At 49.3% G+C, this 18,950-nt stretch overlaps 9 protein-coding genes across 9 annotated transcripts; 6 read left to right on the top strand and 3 right to left on the bottom strand.

Annotated features, from left to right (window-relative positions):
• Positions 1 to 25: 25 nt before the first annotated feature.
• TRIVIDRAFT_221613 (uncharacterized protein) lies at positions 26 to 1,017 on the top strand (the record flags this gene model as incomplete). Its single annotated transcript, XM_014101079.1, has 2 exons — positions 26 to 49; positions 649 to 1,017. 2 exons carry the CDS (start codon positions 26 to 28, stop codon positions 1,015 to 1,017), a joined length of 393 nt encoding a protein of 130 aa, XP_013956554.1.
• A 1,753-nt stretch (positions 1,018 to 2,770) lies between these two features.
• TRIVIDRAFT_209104 (uncharacterized protein) lies at positions 2,771 to 4,098 on the top strand (the record flags this gene model as incomplete). Its single annotated transcript, XM_014101078.1, has 1 exon — positions 2,771 to 4,098. One exon carries the CDS (start codon positions 2,771 to 2,773, stop codon positions 3,983 to 3,985), a length of 1,215 nt encoding a protein of 404 aa, XP_013956553.1.
• A 587-nt stretch (positions 4,099 to 4,685) lies between these two features.
• On the top strand, positions 4,686 to 5,943 carry TRIVIDRAFT_221611 (uncharacterized protein; the record flags this gene model as incomplete). The annotated part of the gene is made up of 3 exons (XM_014101077.1): positions 4,686 to 4,854; positions 4,948 to 4,999; positions 5,070 to 5,943. The coding sequence occupies 3 exons, from the start codon at positions 4,686 to 4,688 to the stop codon at positions 5,941 to 5,943; spliced, it is 1,095 nt and encodes a 364-aa protein (XP_013956552.1).
• Positions 5,944 to 6,042: 99 nt separating this feature from the next.
• TRIVIDRAFT_84129 (uncharacterized protein) lies at positions 6,043 to 7,794 on the bottom strand (the record flags this gene model as incomplete). The annotated part of the gene is made up of 2 exons (XM_014101076.1): positions 6,043 to 7,591; positions 7,716 to 7,794. The coding sequence occupies 2 exons, from the start codon at positions 7,778 to 7,780 to the stop codon at positions 6,109 to 6,111; spliced, it is 1,548 nt and encodes a 515-aa protein (XP_013956551.1).
• A 788-nt stretch (positions 7,795 to 8,582) lies between these two features.
• TRIVIDRAFT_150254 (uncharacterized protein) lies at positions 8,583 to 9,635 on the top strand (the record flags this gene model as incomplete). Its single annotated transcript, XM_014101075.1, has 2 exons — positions 8,583 to 8,940; positions 9,010 to 9,635. Coding segments are annotated over 2 exons (984 nt in total), but the record flags the coding sequence as incomplete, so codon positions are not given.
• Positions 9,636 to 10,388: 753 nt separating this feature from the next.
• TRIVIDRAFT_27889 (uncharacterized protein) lies at positions 10,389 to 11,354 on the bottom strand (the record flags this gene model as incomplete). The annotated part of the gene is made up of 1 exon (XM_014101074.1): positions 10,389 to 11,354. The coding sequence occupies one exon, from the start codon at positions 11,352 to 11,354 to the stop codon at positions 10,389 to 10,391; it is 966 nt and encodes a 321-aa protein (XP_013956549.1).
• Positions 11,355 to 11,981: 627 nt separating this feature from the next.
• On the top strand, positions 11,982 to 13,798 carry TRIVIDRAFT_71461 (uncharacterized protein; the record flags this gene model as incomplete). The annotated part of the gene is made up of 3 exons (XM_014101073.1): positions 11,982 to 12,470; positions 12,556 to 13,440; positions 13,608 to 13,798. The coding sequence occupies 3 exons, from the start codon at positions 12,066 to 12,068 to the stop codon at positions 13,719 to 13,721; spliced, it is 1,404 nt and encodes a 467-aa protein (XP_013956548.1).
• A 1,389-nt stretch (positions 13,799 to 15,187) lies between these two features.
• TRIVIDRAFT_60814 (uncharacterized protein) lies at positions 15,188 to 15,741 on the top strand (the record flags this gene model as incomplete). Its single annotated transcript, XM_014101072.1, has 3 exons — positions 15,188 to 15,370; positions 15,429 to 15,487; positions 15,570 to 15,741. 3 exons carry the CDS (start codon positions 15,188 to 15,190, stop codon positions 15,739 to 15,741), a joined length of 414 nt encoding a protein of 137 aa, XP_013956547.1.
• Positions 15,742 to 16,567: 826 nt separating this feature from the next.
• On the bottom strand, positions 16,568 to 18,254 carry TRIVIDRAFT_28802 (uncharacterized protein; the record flags this gene model as incomplete). Its single annotated transcript, XM_014101071.1, has 2 exons — positions 16,568 to 17,624; positions 17,986 to 18,254. The coding sequence occupies 2 exons, from the start codon at positions 18,252 to 18,254 to the stop codon at positions 16,568 to 16,570; spliced, it is 1,326 nt and encodes a 441-aa protein (XP_013956546.1).
• Between the last annotated feature and the right edge of the window lie 696 nt (positions 18,255 to 18,950).

The following is an 18,950-nucleotide window of genomic DNA, read 5'->3' as shown; positions in this document are numbered from 1 at the left end:
AGGTCTTGACAGCTGTTTATAAACCATGGACGAGAATGGCGGCTCTAGGGTAAGTTTGTAATCAGTCGGCTACACGCATAACAGCTAGTGTTCTGCTAAGCACGGCGACAAGATGATATGATCAACTCGATAATTAAGACGCGGTAATAGCTGGAGCAGACAAGGCACGCGATTACTAAGTCCAAAATACAGGCTCTAATTTCTTATTTTCAAGGCGTTTTTAGGCTTCAGAGAAGCAAGTTGCGTGTTGGAATGTATGATCATCACATGATCTAGGCCACACGTGCTTATTGCTCAGTGTGCCGCTTCACCAACTGTATTCGAGGCTTCTTCCAAAACATTTTTCCTCTTGAAACAGTCAGCCCATCGTTTTTTCTTGGGCGCCGATGTTTCTGGCCACACCGCTAGGACCTTGCAAATGCCTTGACTCATTGAGTTTGCGCGAGCGTCGCCAGACGCTTGATATCGACATTTAACGCGATGCCTAGACAAACGCGTCGAAGTGCTAGGACAACTCACAAGAAAGCGAAGAAACCAAAGAAGATAACTTTTCACGAGTTTCTGAGATCGCTTCCCCGACCATATCCGGATCCATATATCGAATGGCATATTGGATTTTATGATGCTGTCACTAATCTCAAACGTCAGCTTGAAATGCTGACCCACAAGCCGCTTCTATCCAACGACGACCTCGTGAAGCTGGGCGTCGTCCGCGGAGCCGAGCTCATCATTGATGAGGAGAATCCAATCGATTTGGAGCCTCGCTTTTTCAATCCTGGCTCCGCTCATGAGGTTGCACAAGGCGTGCGGAACTACGAGGAGACTCAGAAGTGGGCACGCCGATATCCAGAGCAAGAAACCCCCATCAACCCATGGGGTTATCCAGAAGCGGATATGGATGATATCAAAGAATTTGCCTGTGATTGCTGGAGTCTTGTAGACTGGCGAAGGAGGTATAGCGTCCGTGAAAGTCGTTTTACCTGGAAAAAGAATCCGAACTGGGATGAGCCTTTGTAAGCTAATCCAAGACCTTGAAATCCTGACGTGTTACTGAACTTGAGGCTACCTGTTAGTGTTCATCGTGAGACCAATTTCTACCACTATAAAAGAGACTGGGTTCATCGATATTTATCCCATGAATTTGTGCTTTATAAGTGGTTCATGAGTCGACCTTTCTCAAGAGGATGTGATCCAGGCCCAGAAGTATCGCATACGATGGTGATGGTGGCTGATACGATTAAACCTGACGACCGTTTGCTAAGAAGCGAGCTATTAATGGCCGCGATGCTCCTAAGAGACAATCTTGCACACCGATTTTGGCCTGCGCATCATACATTCCCTGTAAATACTCCCCAAGGCGCATACGCTTGACATTCTTCTGACAATTTTTTTTTAAGGTCTTAATGTTTTCTTTTTGCATGGCAGGCTGTCGTCTGCTTCAGATTCATTTGGACAAAGGCAAACTTCACATCAGGGTATCTCGTGCCTTGGATCTGACTAGCCGTGACGGAACAGTGCCTCCCGACGCTCATATTGCAGCTCGGTGGCTGTTGGCCGAGATCATCGGCAAAACTCTTTTTTCTGCAATTCCACGTACAGATATGGGAGCGAGTGATCATGATGGACCTCAAAATCCCGGGGCCTCTACTGCATTATCACTATTCCATAGTCCGGTGGGTTCTGCGTTCGCCCTAGACAAGAGTGAGACTCCTGCAATGCACAAAGCTACATTTATTTAATCGTTTTACATGTGGGTTCATCTGTGATTAATCTTGGCTCAACATGCTGCACATGATGCCGACGATGGCATGAAGTTGCGCCTTTGCCTTTATTTATACAGACATGAGACGAGGCAGAATGAAAAACCAGCCCCGAAAAGATGCCAAATCTCTCTAGCATGCGACGGCTCGACAACGGTCCTTGCGGTACGAACAAAAATAACAGACCGAACATAGGAAACAACTCCCTACGAAATGCCAATGCGTCATCAACATGTTGTAGGCCATACAGAGGTAGTCGTAAAAGCCACGATGGTTGCCAGCTCAGTAGCTGCAGCTGCTGCCTAAATCCCGCAGCCAACATCACAAAAAACGTCAAGAATGGGCCAATTGTATCTCATCACGTATTTGTGTGCTGGCAGGAATTGAGAGAGTGATGCAATGCTTCGGACAGCTCATCAGAATCACGAATATGCCTTCTATCAATAGGCACTTACATGTGACCATTGCTCCTCATTCGCAGAGCTTCAGAAGAGGTCTCAACAACCGATCAATGCAATTATATTTATATATATGTAGTCTACAATGCAGTGACCATTTCCTGGAATCGTAACCCCGACTAGCACCAAGCTCGCAAGCAACGACACAGACCGTCATTGAGAATGTCTTCAGTTCGATTGGAAGATATTCCCAAGACCCAACGGGCTTGGGAGGCGGAGGTTAGGCGGCAGGGCTTGGAAGAACATGAGTACTCTTGCTTTTCTATTCCCCAGATGAAATCAGCTTCTCGAGTAGACTTTAAAGATTGGCTTCGACTCAAAATCCTCTGGAGAATGGACGACAAACCTCTCACCCATGAATTCCTCTTTGGGAATCAATCTGAAATCAAGCGGTGAGCTTCGCTTTCGACAGATTCTAAAGCGTATCTCCAACAGCTTGATTGGTATCCCGCGCTGCAGTCATTCAGTAATGACCCCAGGGACTGGGGAACACTAGCTTCTTGGAGACAATCTACGCTCACTATCTCACGACGCCTCGGTGTTCTCAGAAAAATGACTGGGTTAACACTGCAACACCAACTAAGCGGCGAAGACCTATTCGCCCCTTCCAAGTTCTGGCTTGAACCAAATGCTGGCAGCCAGGATGACCAGGAGGCGGTAATGGATAGGCTGGAAGACATGGGCGAGAGCAGTGACAAAAAAGCGGGAAGAATCCACCGTGACCAACATGGGCAATGGACCAGAGCCAAGAATGAGACACCATTGAACGAAGTCCCCTATGACAGTGATGTGAGCATGGAAGAAGGGAACAGTTTTCTTTCAATAAACCAATCTTCCAACAGCGATAATGAGAACTCTTCGGCGAACAATTCCCACATGACCGGCAGTTCGACATCCTTTATGGGAGCCGGCCTGTCAAGACCTCCCGACGAGGAAATCATCAACATGTCACTCGTTCTCCTTCTGGAAGGGTTATGTATGCATGACCCAGAACTACGTGGCAAGGTCGGATGGTACCCCATTCGCAAGCCCTTTAGCGTTACGCAGGCTGGGGTGAAGGTTATGACAGCGAGGACCGATGGATGCCTACAACTTATTCATCCTGACAAATTAGATGAAGATAGCCCCAGTCTCGCCATCCTAGAAGCCAAGGCGGATTTGCGCACCAAGGACTCATCTCCCGTCTATCTTCAAGAAGGTGCGGAGATGGCGGCTTGGATATCCAGCGAACCCAACCACGGACTTTTACATGGGTCACAGGAAGCTGGTATATACAGGAGGGTTCTAATCTCACAAAACTTCAACCAAGTATTTGTTACTATCGCCGAATACGATGAGGACTATATTCACTATATTACTGGCCACGGTACCGCAACGAGGCTCTCGTCTGGATCACCAACGCAGAACTTATCTTCCAAGCAGACATCTAATAAATTATCTGCCAAACGGGGATCGCCTGATTTATCTGATCGAGAATCCCCTGATTGGGGGCCATCTCCGCCCGCTCGTGAGATTTCTCATTTTCAACCCGGCACAACGCCATCGCCTAAAGAAGATCTTAGTCACCTTATACAGAATGCTCCTGTTAAAAATAAGGGAGATACACTGGATAGATATGAGTACGATTATACAAAGGGGTTCTTAGTCATGCAGAAATTCAAGGGATTCAAAATTACAGACAGAAAGGAAGTGGAAGAGCTGATGATATTGCTTGTATCCCTTGTGCGGGAGCTGTACCATGGATCTCAATGGAATACTAGACTCTAATTTCATCTAGTAGATGGAGATAGATCTAGTAGATGGAGATAGATCTAGTAGATGGAGATAGATCTAGTAGATGGAGATAGATCTAGTAGATATGAATAAATTTAGTAGATATGAATAAATCTAGTAGATATGAATAGATTCAGTAGATATGAATAGATCTAGTAGATATCGGCAAGCGTTGGAAGGCCACAGAGAGTCAATCACCTGAACTAAGGAAGACGCTTTGTCGGGACCATCTGTGTGATCAAATGAAAGACCTACGAAAGCGGCCTTGGACGACCTTGACGATGTCAGCCTAGGTAGCTGAGAAATTGAACGGAGCTATGCGTCGAGCCTGTTTAATTTGCAAAGTCGTGGACTGATATATTCTGCTCCCAGTAAATGGAGTTTGGGTGTTTCTGCAAACATGTGATATGATGTCTTCTGATCCATTTTATTATTATTACTATTGTCCATCCCTATAGGTACTTGTAAAATTATTTCCTTTGTCTACCGTTTTAACACAGATGATCTTTGCTGAGACGTTGATGATTGTATTATCTGGTCCGGAGGAGATCAGGTTGCCTGCGGGGCGCTGGCAGGCTGCACTTTAGCACAGCTACAAGAGGACCAGGCACTAATTAACTGTATGCGCCAAACTTCCAGTTGTGGACGGACAATCTCCAACTTTCTGAATTACATAGCACGCCCTCAAGCAGCCATGGCAAGGAAACTGCCTTGGAAAAGGAAATCCGAGTCTTCACCAAGCAGTGCCACCAGAAACTCGGCAGTTCAAAGCCCCAGGTTGCCTGTTGCACGCCAAGATGAAAACCGGGACATTTTGCGAACGCCCGTCTCACGCAGACACGTTCGGCGCGTTCTGGATTCAGGTATGAAGATGGAGATGAATCTCATCCCAACTCACCAAAACGAAAACATTTATTGAAGATGATACTTTAATAAACTGACAGTAGTTATGATAGACCCTATCCGAAGTCCATCTACTTCGCCTCCGCCAGAGCGGCCCCAAGAAGAGTACATACCCATCACCTACATGATCGTGACGATCTCATCAATATTCAACTAACAATCCACTTCACCTCAGGTTCATGATTCCAGGGCCGCTAAACGACGACAAATTCAGAATGGTCGACGATGAGTTTCTGCACATCGCCCAGCGCTTCACCGCGCACCTTCATCGCGCAGAGTACGATCGTCTCAAAGCCCTGGCCAAGGCCCAAAACGCGGCTACCATCCGCGAGATTGAGCGCCCCATTGTGCCAGATACGGCGCCGACAGCCAGAGCACGGCAGAGGAGTGAATCAGCTCAGCGAGCTATGAAGCAGCGTAAGGCGCTGGAAGCTGAGGGCGACGATGATGCTGGCGATCGTGATGGTCGCGAAACGAGAAGAGAGGAACAGAGGTCGCTGTGGGCGGCGCCGGGTCTGCGAGGCTTGATGGAGGCGCCGAAACGAGAGGGAAGGACGATTATGCCTGCAGCGAGTGCTTCATCATCTTCTTCATCTAGGACAAGAGCGGCCGCTGGATTCTCGAGCAAGTCGTCGCTACAGCAAGATCGTCAAAGCCGTGCGCCATCACCGCCACTGCCACCATTGGTGTCTTCATCCAAAAAGATCAAGCTGGAATCACCTGCTAATTCAAGATCAACTACTACGTCGAGCAGAACCACCACCCAACATCCTCGTACCTCCACCTCAAATCCCCAAGCTACATCTTCACTCGCCACAGAAGTTCCTAGGGGAATTTCTCGCACAGATCGATCCCAGGTCAAAGGCAGCAATCAACGGCCTAGCGTCCACGGTCTGGATGACGATTTGGACGATGATCCTTTTGGCTTGCACGAGCGTATGATGAGCAGGAAGAAATCCCGAGAGCAGTTCAAACGACCAGGCGTCAAGAGCGAGGTCAAAGATGAATCGAACACGGTCGATTTGAGCTCCATTCCTTCATTCTTATAGACCTCTACTCCCAATATTGGATCAGTCGTTCACTTACTAAAAGCATTTACGAGACGTTACAGCAAACTAGAATTGATGCTTCGAGCACATTCGCAGTTTCTATTGAGAACCAAACGTGACGTCGTTAATCCCATTGCGGTAAGTTTCATGAATCCCTACACTACTTTAATTATCCTCCATCGTGAGCTCATCAAAGTCATCTAGCAGTTCGTCCATGTTCACTCCAGGCACACCATCGTCCTCATCATCTTCCGTCTCCGCTATGCTCATCTCATCAACGTTTGCCTTCTTGGGATTCTTATATAGCGCCAAAGCCGCACGGAGCTCTTCATCTTCCTCAACGTCACGCAAGAACATCTCGTATTCCTTATCCATACGCTCTTGGTCTGCCTTCTTTGGCAGAAGCTCACCCTCATCCTTATCCATGCGCTTGAGCTTCCAGTTGCGACGACGGTTCCTCCTGCGGTTGGGGTAGTGCTTCTTCACCAGCACCACGTCTGGAACGGTTGATGAATATGTGTTGGACTCTTCTATCGCATCAAATTCGGGGTTGTTGAAGTTGGTGCCGCTCAACATGTAACCCATTGCTGAGTCGCCTGGCTGCAACAGGTTTCCTAGATGTGTTCTGGTGAAGAATGTCTTGTCGTTGACACCCAGATCGGAAGCACGAGCAACAGTTGCCTCAGCGAGCACCCACTTGCCCTTTCGTGTATGAGTGGGCTCAATGTCCATGATGACGAACTCGACCAACTCCATAGCGTCGGCGAGGGCTGTGAAGGGGGCACGCCAGTAGACGGACGAGTTTACTTCTGCGGTTTGAAGGGTTTGGGGGTCCATGAGGTAGACTGCTGTGCCAATCTTGTGGCAAAGGACGAGGGGTGAGATGTTGCCGCTCTGTTTCGCAAGCTTTATCGGCAGCGCAACCAGGTCATCTCTGCATACGGGGACAAGTTCGGCGGAAAATGTGAATTTGTATGATTTTTTTGAGGTGTGGGTATCCATAGAGATCAGCTCTTGTGAAGACCTGACTTTGACGGGAACGACTGAGTTGAGGAAGTCGACAAATTTCTCTGCCTGATTTCGCACAGAAAAGAAGAAATCGATGCCGTCTTTGGCTTCCTTGATGTTGATGGTCTCTCTGTGCGCGCCATGCTTCAAGATGAGCTGCTCCAGGAAGTGGAACGTCCTCTTGTGCAAGACCTTCTGTCGGACTTGGACGCAAGCCCTCCAGTGGTTGGGGGTGAAACTCTTCTGGCATTCGGGGCACTGCTGAGTCGTCACAACATACACAACCTCGAAGCTCTGCTGCAGCAGCACTCCCTGCTGGACGGAATCTTGGACGGTCAACTTGACCTTTACTCTTCGGGAGTGAGGCTCAGTCCAGATGAAGCTCGCATCGACGATTCGCACTTTGTTCAGGCCCCTTAGCTTCTTGAGGCAGAGCGCTAGGAGTTCGCGGGATTCGGGCATGGCGGCGATCCAACTTGAGGGTGGCAACAGCCATCTCTCGCAGTCTCTGCATTGCTGGATGGTGGCCTCTCGCTGGATTCCCTGGGAAATGTCGTTGGTCAACTTGATGCAGTCGTAGCAGGCAGCGCCTGTGGCTGTTGTTCCATCGATCGGGGCACCGCAGTTGTGACAGAGGATTCTGTGTTTTGATAGTGTGAGCATATGCCTTCATCATGGCAGCCCGCAAACGAGGAAAAGAAAAATGAAATAGAATCACATTTCTCCTTCGCGACAAGCTGTGAGACTGGGAGAAAATCACTTACGTTGCTGAAGTCGCCTGCTGCGACATAGGCGCAATAGAAATCGCATCATCAAGATCCATGGACATTTTGCTTGATGTTGCTGGTGGTGATGTGGTGTGAATGTGAATTATGGGAGATGAATTTATCAGATGGAGCCCCTCTGATACAATGTCTACGAAGAATCGAAAAATATTTTGCCCCGCTGCTTGATAAGCGACTTATCGCTGGATTTGCCGTCGCAGAACTTATTGCCTTATCCGTAGTAGTGGCGTGGAAATATGTGCCAACATTGAGTCAATCGTGTGGACATGCACTAAACCGGTAAGAGGATGACGGACATCAGAGCTGACTTTACTGTTATTTTTCGAGGGGGACTTTATTAATATCTGTTAATACTTTTCGAGTATCTACGAAGTCCTAATTGGGTCGCGGCACATCTCGACCCCCTCAGTCTAGCGTCATGCTGCCTGTTGCTGTGGCTTGTTAGCGATCACCTATGGGAGGTCGCCACGACTATGAAGCAAAACCTACCCCATAAAGACACCAGATGAGTGGTTGCTTCTTTTGGATTGTAGGAAGACAAGCGAGGCGACTGAGACATACATGACCATTGGGTAGGAGCTAATGCCCAATAGACTATTCAGGATGCGACGTGACATGATTCCACGCCTATTATATAGATATCAAATACAACAGTTATATTTCAAGCTTTGTCTATCGTCAATGTAGCAGTATATTTCAGCATCTTGCATCCTCAACACTTATAGATTCCCAATTTGAAGTGATAATTTGTTATAACAAGAGACCATGTTAAAACCTGTGTAAGCTATTCCTTGGTTCATGCCTGCTCCATTATTGTTAGGCAGCTTATACTGACGATTTAATATCAGAGAACTTACATATGACTCTTATACAGTGGGATGGGTATGTGTACTTCTCTCTGAGCTTTGCGCAGCAAGGGCATTGCTTGATGAGGAGCACGAACCGCTTCCTCCAAAGGACAATGACGACAACAGCTATCTTCTCGGCAAAATGGCGAAACATAATGTAGTTATTGTTTTCCCTGGAGAATATGGCACAAATGCTGCCGCTCAAACAGTTGCAAACACCATTCGTACCTTTCCTAATATCAGGTTTGGACTGATGGTTGGGGTTGGTGGCGGTGCTCCAAAACCGCCCCATTCTGATCCACGAAAGGATATTAGACTTGGAGACGTCGTAGTAAGCTGCCCTATGGATGGACATGGTAAAGTTTCCCGCCCTTTTCCACTTCAAAATACAAGCGTCTTTATAATCCTAACTGAGAATGGTCCAGGCGGCGTTCTTCAATATGATATGGGCAAATGGGCAGATGAAGTCAAATTTACGATTAAATCTCATCTCAACAAACCTCCCCAGGTGTTGCTCAAAGCGATAAAGCGCCTGCAGCTAGACCACGGCTTCGGTAAAGGAAAAATGTGGACAGACATTGACCAAGTTGTTAATTTAGACGTGCCGGCATTAGAAGATGCCGGGTATCCCGGATTGCAGCATGATCAACTATTCAGGTCCGATTACCAGCATTCCACTGGGGAAAATTGCTCATCTTGCGACGTGACCCGGATGGAAGAAAGAGGCGTAAGAAAGTCCACCCGTTCACTCGTCCATTATGGCTTAATAGCTTCTGGAAATGCGGTGATGAGGTCTTCCGTGCATCGAGATGAGCTGCGAGATACCTGGGGCGTGTCTTGTTTCGAGATGGAGGCAGCAGGTCTGATGGATACATTTCCATGCCTTATTATCAGAGGCATATGTGATTACTCGGATAGTCACAAGCACAAAATCTGGCAGTCATACGCAGCCATCGCAGCGGCGGCCTACGCAAAGGACCTTTTGAGAATCATTCATCCTAAAGAGGTTGAAACTACACCTCCACCGAGTAAGTTCATTATGAAATCATGAATTGACTTTTAGAAGCACTATAATATTGACCTCTACTACAACATAGAAATTACTCAGCCCCCAAAAGAGAGCCAAGTCAACGGTGATGCTCCGGCTAACGGCAACGGCAACGGAATTGGGGACGGACCATCCCGTGGTGCCGAAGAACTGCGTGCTGACAACGAGAGGTTGCGCGCTGAGACCGAGAAGTTGCGTGCCGAAGCTGAGAAGTTACGAGCTGAAGCTGAGAAGTTACGCGCCGAGGCCGACAGACTGCGAGCAGAAAACGAAAAGTTACGAGCAGAGACGGAGAGACTGCGTGCTGAGAGTGGGAAATCGTCAGCTGGCAGCAAACAGGCAGAGCCTCCTACTGTACGGACTGTTTCCATTCTCCCTCAAGGCTATTTCCAGAATGGTGGCTACTTTCCAGGAGAACAGAACCACTTGGTTGTCTGTTGGCAATCAGGCAATACGGAGGCTGTCTGGGCTATTCATGACGACAATGGACCACTTTCCTTTATACACCCAGCACCTGGAGGTTGCCAAAATACTCGTTCATTTGCTTTTTCCGGTCGTCTTTTCTGCCCCCGCAACCCTCATATTTCTTTTCACATTAGTTAGCTAATTTACGAAACTCCTCTGCTCAATTTAGACGAATCTCTATATTAAGAATGCTGATGCTGAACCTGGGCTTCGCCGTACAAATACCGTAGATATAAACAGATGTACGTAGTAGCAAATATTGAAACCCGAAGAAAAATATATATCCATGTATTAAAAAATCTTGCTCAATACTCTGTTCACCCGCTCTGGTTGCTCGCTGGTATCTTCGCCCTTCTTGATCTTGGAAATCTGCTTAAACGTCCGTACGCTCTCCTTTGCATCTTCGTTGTCCGCGGCATCGCTTGCCTTCCTCTTCTTCGCCTTTGCCTTTGCCTCCATACCGTCCAGCATCTTGGCTCTCTCCACATTGCGGACGAACAACTTGTTCTCCCGCGTCGTCTTGCTGATTTCAGCCCTCATGCGACTCGACCTCTCAGCATCCTCGGCGGCAATCTGCTCCGTCAGATTGTGCCATTTGAAACCATTGAGATACAACAGGTTCCATATATCGTCGTGGTAGTAGCTTCCTTTCTTTCCGCCGATTGGCCGTGCGTTTAGAAGTTCGCACACAGCCTTTGCATCCTTTTTCTTGATAAACTCGACCCAGCCCTCGGTAAACGTCTTTTTCTTGTTGCCGCCGCCTTTGACGCGCCGCGCTCGTGCGACTGGATCTTCGGGGGCGAGGAATATCCTGTTGATTTCTCCGTATGGAGCGAGAAGGGAACGTAGTTTGTTGGGCTTCATGAATGGCGGCACTCGTGAAATGTATACCACGCCGGATTTTTTGATCGCTTCAGCTGTCGCAACGAGGTTCTTCTTCGTCAAGGGTCGGGCAACACCAGGCAAGTCTTTGGTCCTCAGCTTTTTGGCCTTCTTCTTGCCGCTATCAGCATCGCCTTCGTCGTCCTCTCCGCCTTGTTTGGCTGATTCAGGGTTCTCCTCCTCTCCATCACTAGCATCTTGCTCCTTGTCGCTAGCTCCAGCATCATCGTCGTCGTCCTCGTCGTCGCTGCTAATCTTTCGTCGTTTGGGACCGCGCCCGCCCTTTTTTACTTCGTCATCCGACTCATATCCATTCAAGCGCTCATCTTCGCTATCGGATGCATCCAGAAACTCGTTGGCCTTTGTCGCAGCCATGATGTGTGATTTGCAGAACACTATTTCGTACCGTATGCGCAACTCGGCGCAGAGCTCGACGGTTCAGTTGTCGCAGCGGAAAAAAAAGTTCCTTATCGCGATAAGAAATTGACTTATGACAGTACCGGGGCACAGCGCATTAATGGATGAGGCGATGTCATGTTCGGCAGTGTATTCACATGCCTGCTGCCTTTTTTTAGCGGCCAGCACCTGTTAACCTACCCGACAGTATAACTACCGATGAATGGCTTAAACTTCATGCCTAAATCTCTCACGTGGGAAAGAAAACTTGGCAGTAGACTAGCCTCTTTCTAGAGAATTTACACATTGTATTCCATGGTACTTGGCTATGTACCTATAGATGCTACCACCTAACTACTAAAGCGCCTGCTTATCTGTTTTGTCCTGACTCCGGTCCCCAGACGGAGCTCTCTTACGTACAATTAGCCACCCGAGAAATGCCTAGGCACGGCCACCGTCCTTAGTATGGGGGCCATTATGCTGTCTGATGTATGGCGGGGCAACGATATCGGTGACGTGGGGCAAAGTAATGAACGGGCAAGAGCGGTCCATCAGACCGGTATCACCATTTCCCCTCTCCCTATCATCTCCATTCTGGTTTCAAATCTTTCATAATTCACGAGTGTTCCCTTGTACGGCTGCTTCATCAGATATACCCGTCTCCGTCTCTTTCCAAGAAATACACGAATCATGTCTGTCGAGGTGATCAACACCATCTCGCCAAATACCAACGAGGTGGTCATCACCCGCAATGGCGCCTCCCCTGCCGATCTGGAGCTGCTTCCCAAGGTCGCCACGGAGGCTTTTCTGAAATTTCGCAATACGACTCTTCAGGAAAGACAAGACATTGTTCGGAGATTCCTCGACGCATTGGCTAAACAACAGGATGACCTCGCCCTGGAACTGACCACCCAGATGGGCCGCCCCATCGCTTATACAGCCAAAGAAGTCACCACGGCCATCAAGAGGGCAGAATATCTCCTCAAGATCAGCTCTACGGTTTTGCAGGATGCCGAGGGTGAGGCTGAGCAAGGGTTCAAGCGTTTCATTCGGAGAGCACCCGTTGGCCCTGTTCTCATCATCTTCGCCTGGAATGTAAGCAGTCCCATCTCCTGCACCAGCCACTACTACTCGCGTAAATTTTCTTTATTCTTTTAAATTAACACATCATTGTCTCAAGTATCCTTACTTGATTCTCATCAATGCGCTGATTCCAGCAATCCTGGCCGGAAACAGCGTGATATTGAAGCCATCGCCGCAAACCCCAACTATTGTGGAACACGTTGCCAAGCTCTTCACAGAGGCCGGCTTGCCAGAGGGAGTTTTGCAGTATTTCCACTGCGGCTCCCCTAGCGTCATGGAGACTATTGTGCGAGATCCTAAGATTGCACTGGTCTGTTTCACGGGATCCGTTGCTGGCGGCCTTGCCGTGCAGAAGGCCGCGTCCGACAGGATTGTCAACGTGAGCCTCGAATTAGGCGGCAAGGATCCTGCCTACATTAGAGATGATGTGGATATTGATTGGGCTGCTGAGGAGATTGTCGACGGCGCCATCTTCAACTCTGGCCAAAGTTGCTGCTCCCTTGAACGAATCTACGTGCATGAAAATGTGCACGATGCTTTTGTCGCGGCCGTGCAAAAGGTGCTCAAGGGATACAAGCTCGGAGATCCGTTTGACAAGTCGACTCATGTAGGACCCGTCATCTCTAAGCGTTCCAAGGAAACAATAGAGTCGCACATTCAGGACGCCTTGAAAAGGGGAGCCAAGGATGCTACGCCGGAAAACGAAAGCTTCCAAAACCCCCCGCCCAAGGGCAACTTTGTGAAACCAACCCTGTTGACTGATGTGGATCATACAATGACTGTCATGACTGAAGAAACATTTGGGCCTGTGATTCCCGTTATGAAGGTAAAGGGCGACGATGAGGCCGTGAAGCTGATGAACGATAGCGAGTTTGGACTCACGGCTAGCATCTGGACCAAGGATGTGGATCGAGGCTACGCACTTTCGGAGCAGGTTGACGCTGGCACTGTCTTTGTCAACCGCTGCGATTTCCCCAGCCCGGTAAGTCACGACGCGTGCACCCTAAAAAACACACATGCCCCCTTCTCCCTTGTTGGGTCGTCATCACATCACACCCGACCGGGTAACAACCCTAGCAATCAAGCAATCAAGAAAAGAAAATGATTTGATGAAGGATCCGTGTGCTAACTGTACGACCAACAACACAGGACCTCGCGTGGACAGGATGGAAGAACTCGGGTAGAGGTCAGACACTTGGCAAGTTTGGCTTTGACGCATTTGTCAAGTCAAAGAGCTTTCACATCAAGGACTACCCGAAATAAGCGTCGAACGGCGCCTTGTGGTACTGAACAATTTAAAACAAGTACATAATGAAAGAAAGAAAAGACGCTTTACTACCACCCAATGAACCTAGTACAGCTGTGCCTCCGCACCAGCCCCAAAGATTAGCGAGAGATCTCCCTTTGGGCTCCTTTGAGCGTCGAGCCGCGGAGCTTGTGATTGGCTCGCCTGCGACGAATAACGCGAGGATGCTGTATCGGACAAGGGTCCCAGGTGTTATCGTTCGTTTTCTCGTGAAGGGTCACCACAGCATCTCACATTCTCGTTCTGCATGAAAGGCGTCTCCACCGCCGCCAACCCTAAATCCAAAGACGAACGGGATCCAGTCCCCAATGCAACCCGTGATGAGATGAAACAGGAATTCGTCGCCAAGGCAAGGAGGCTGCGAACGAATCGGCCAAGCCGCCGTTGACCCCATTCGTTCTGTACAAAAAGGAAGCAAACAATGGCCGTGCACGTCCGTCCGTTGCTCCGCCATGCTCCGCCCTGGTATGATGGCCTTGTTGTCGTCGTGCCTCTCGCCTACCGACAGCTCATTACCCTGACGAATGCAACGGCGTACGGAGTCTTGCGTGAGGATAGCAGCATCTGGAATGCCAATTCAGTCCTCGTACATTCCACATTAGGCCTTGGGGTGATGCACAGGTCTTGATCCAAGCCGGCATGTGAGACAACTCTGCACCTCTCTTAGGGTTGTCGCACTCTGCGCGGGCGCGTGTGTGTTTAATGAAACCCCGTTCGACAAAGGCCCAAAAGCGGCACCGACCGAAGGGTTATCGAATAACGGTGCTCAGACACGCATAGCTGCCGATGTGATGTGTTATATATATGGCCAGCACCGCATCCGTCGGAAACGTGCTGAGCCTGTGAATCTCAAGCCGGACGCCTTCATTCATTCTGCACCCGCAGCTTCGGGAGCCTCACCAGCCCACACACTCCTTTCCCCCTTGTCAGACGGCAGTTTGCGCGCACTCTTTTTTACTTTCCTTTTTTCCTTGCCATTGTCTTGCCTTGAATTTCGCTTTCGGCAGTTTGCAGCAATAGCCGGATTTTGTTGTTTGTCTATTTGTGCCTTGCTCGTATTCTCTCTTCAATAAAAAGGCTACACCACCTAGACCCAAGCGTCTGTTTCTTCATCAAATCGACTTAATTCGTTTTACCAACACTTCATCATCCAACAGCATTTAGAAGAGAAAAAGCAAGGAAAAAGACACCAGCGGAGACGCTACTTTTACTATTGTGGTCTTCACTATTACTTCTAATTTCAGCAAACTTCTGTCAGCACAGTTGAACAAACAACCACTGTTGTCGGCATCTACCATCATTCTTAATCTTTTCTTTTTCTTCATCTCAACATCACTTACCAGCTGTTGAATTCATCTTTCGGATTTTCCTTCAATTTTTACCAATTTTTAATCCAGTCAAAGACTTGCCTTCGCCACGAGCGATGGCGAACTTGCCGCGAAGTGTTTCATTGATCAACTTGGAGACGGAGAGCATCGGTGGCTGCTCCAACACGACCTACTCTACTTCCGAAATGCGTCTCAAGAACAATGTCAGGACTCTGTACGAGCGCATGCAGGCAGCTTTGCGTCATGGCAGGCGGAAGCAGAAACGCGGGCTGCAAATCGTACGTCCATGTGCCTTGTTTCACACAAACGAACTTCTGACTAACAATGACTTTCCAGTCTCAGCCGTTTGGTCTCAAAAAGGAGCCTGTTCTGCTCCCCGGCATCTCGCAAGAAGAGTGAGGCACCCCGAGACAAAACCACGCTATTGATCAATGTCCTTTTTATCTGAACTTGCGTGCTAATACATGTTTGACACAGGCTCTGTATCCTTCGAGAAAAGGCTGCCGCTAGTCGCATTGGTGTTGCTGAAGACTCCATGTTTCCCGATCCAACGGCCAGCCTGCCTCGATCGATCCGGTCTCGCTCTCCTTACCGAAGCCCTTCGCCGTTTTCCGTTGTCTCTGCCAACACTCAGCAGCAGTCCAACTAATTGAATGACTGGATGCAAATATCATGAACGAAAAACCACAATATCATCATATCCATGATTGAGGACATTACGGGTACTATTATCACTACTTTTTATCGTTACTGCGTTGGATAGTGGTGCCTCTTCCCCTTCCATTTCCTTTTTTCTCTTTTCCATTTTTTCCTTTTCTTCTTCTCATGGGCATGGTAAACAAGGGACAAAACAGATTGGCTAGATTGGATAGGTTTGGGATCGGACAGGTACTTAATTATGGGCTATTACAGGATAGATTTGGGCGGGAATGGTTAGCAAGCGACGGGACAGGATAGATATTGCAATGATGATTTCCGTTTGGTCGATTCGAGGAAAAAAACAAAAACAAACAAACGGAAACAGGAATAATTTTGGTAATGATGCACGCGATTGGGGGCGAAAAAGGGGGACCGCACTTTAGTTAATGTAATACAGAGTAATGCAGGAAGAGAGATTGATTGTTTTCACGCAGTGATCTGTGCCTTGTGCTCTGACTGTACTATCTGGTTTCCCGTTTGTGCCAGCGTCATTTCGCTTTGTTCTTTTTGTCTCGGAGTGGCATGGGTTTTTGGCGTAATGAGATGTTCGCCTGTGAAACTTGACACAGACCATATACAGCCACCTGATGTAAACACTGGATCGGACTTTGTTGATCGATTTGGGTTCTTCTATCTTTCCATATAAAACTCTATATTAATTTTGGAGAAATGTCTCCTCCTCTTTCTTTTGCTATGAAGTGATCTACAGCTTTCCGGGGGGACCTGCTTGTCAAAGAACAAAGCGGGTTGAACAATGCCCGAGGGCGCGAAGCAAGCTATAGCCAGCCGTCGTACACGTCCAAGCTCTCCTGGCGAACCCCCTCCATCTCCCCCTTTACTCCCAAGAGCTTCACCTTGGCGTCTTTGTCGCGACTCCAGGTGGCCAGGAAATCCTGCACTCGGGCCAGCGTCTGGTCGTCGTCCCGCATCAGCAGGGCCAGCGCGTCGTAGCCGCCGGCGCCAGGCACGACACCGCCATAGACGCCTTCGAGGGCGCTGACGGCATCGAGCAGCTCGGTTTGCGTGTCGGGCTCGATGGGCACGTCGCTCTCGCGGCCCATCTGGCGGATCAGCTCGCGGACCTGGCTGAGTTTGCCGGGGAGCTGGTCAAGGGCGCCGGCCTTGAGGGTGGCGGCCAGGTCCTCGTTTTTCGACTGGAGGTCGTTCCAGAGGGCTGTTGAGTGCTGCTCGTCTTGGCTGCGCCATGAGAGAACCTTCTTCACCATGCCGACGGTTTGGCTGCCGCAGTCGACGTCGCACATGCGCAGGACCAGGCCTGGTGGCAGGGTGACGCCATCGTCTTCCACCTCGACGTCCCACTGCTCGCCATCTACGACCGCGAGGAGCTTATCGCTGAATCCAGGGGCACCGGGCTCGGGCAGCGCATTGAGAATGGAGGGCGAAAACCTGCGGTAGGTGCAAGACCCATAGACGGCGGCAGCGACATCAAAGCCTGAGCCGACCTTGCCCTGGGCGGCACAGTGGGCGGCCTGGGCAAGGTTGTGAAGTGTCTGCTTGCCCTGCTTGGAGGAGAGGTCAAAGATGGTGGCGGGCAAGTAGTGAGTGAGCAAGGAGGCGGTTAGGGAGGTGACGAGAGCCGCGGAGGAGCCAAGGCCGGTCTTGTTGGCGCCCTTGAGGGTGACGGGGAACTTGGCGAAGCGGCCGGACGAGGACGCGTGAGAGTGGGAGTAGTAGTCGTTGTCGGCAAGGATGATGATGCGTGAAGACTTGATGGCGCCGTGAGTCTTCTTGGATGAGACCACGGCGTCGATGTAGGTGAGGGCGTAGCTCAGCGTCGTCTCGACAAAAGGGTTGGCCGAGATGGTGGGGCCGCTGAGATGAGGAACCAAGACACGGCAAATGTCAGCAAGAGTAAAACAAGCCGGTTTGGAAACAAGGAGAAGAAGGGCTTTGCATGCCTTGGAACAGGCAGAAAGAAGAGGAAATTTCCCTTTAATTGAAAATGAGAGGCCTTGTCTTATTACTGGAGGGAATTGGGGCGTCTTGTCGTTGTCTTGTTCTCCCTTGGATTCCGCAACGTTTTCATTCCCGAGAGACAGACACAGAAACAAAAAGGGTTCCCCTTTCTCAGGGCCTCTCAAACAAGATGAATCCCATGACCGCAATAAAAATAGCAAATGAAAACAACAACAATAACAACAGTACAATAATAATGAATAATACGAGTACTCACACCTGCAGCTGGGTCACCTTGATGCCCCCCCTTTCCGGCGCGAGATGGTAGCCGTAGCGCCACTGCGCTTCCTGGAACTGCGGGCTGTCGACGACAATCTCGTTGAGCTGGACGCCCTCCTCTGTGAGAATCTCGCCGGCGACGACGTTGATGCGCGCGCTCAGGCCCAGCACCAGGCCGGTGTAGGAGCGGTCCAGCACCAGGTAGCCGCCGGCCAGGAGGACTTTGCCCGGCGCGGAGACGGCGACGGAGGCGTTTGCGGTGGGCATCTTTTTGTTATTATTATTTGGTGAGTATATGGAGAGAGAGAGAGAGAGAGGCGGATAGATAAGCTATAAGCAATTAGAGCCGTATATAGGGTGAGCAGCTATATATGCATGTATGGATGTATACTCCGTATATATATATCTGACAAGCCTTTTGCGATGTAACGGTGGGTAATGCAGGCGAAAACGAGGCTGGCAAAGAAGAAAGAGCCCAATTGAATAGCAGGGGATATAAAAAGCGGGTGGATATCAGATAAAAAAATGCTAAAGAGATGACCGACTTTTACTGGCCAATCTCTGAATCTCTTGACTTGCTCGTGTCGTTAAAGTCGACGCTGAGGCCTGGTGAAGGAGATCTCGGATCTTGGAGGTTCTGAAATGGAGCGGGGGGTTGAGGGATGCCTCACAGTGCAGCGTGCTATCGCGCCGTATTCGTATTCGCACTGTCGCCCAACGCAGAAGCAGTCATGATGGGTCTCTCTTCTGATAGTAATATGATTCATTCACACAGCTGCATCATCACCATCATCATCACCACTACAAAGTCGGTCAATCTTAATACTAGGCATTTTGTTTTATTTCGCTGCCTTGGCGCTTCCTCCTTTATATGCCCTTTCCATCTTCTTTGATATGATACACGGTAGCAGAAAATCCAGTCCAGTCCAGTAGTAATAAAGGCACAATTCCCTTGAACCCTTT

Source organism: Trichoderma virens (assembly GCF_000170995.1).
Source record: "Trichoderma virens Gv29-8 chromosome Unknown TRIVIscaffold_6, whole genome shotgun sequence".
Lineage (NCBI taxonomy): Eukaryota > Fungi > Ascomycota > Sordariomycetes > Hypocreales > Hypocreaceae > Trichoderma > Trichoderma virens.
Note: the sequence above shows the minus strand (reverse complement) of the source record. Positions and strands in the feature narration are given on the sequence as shown.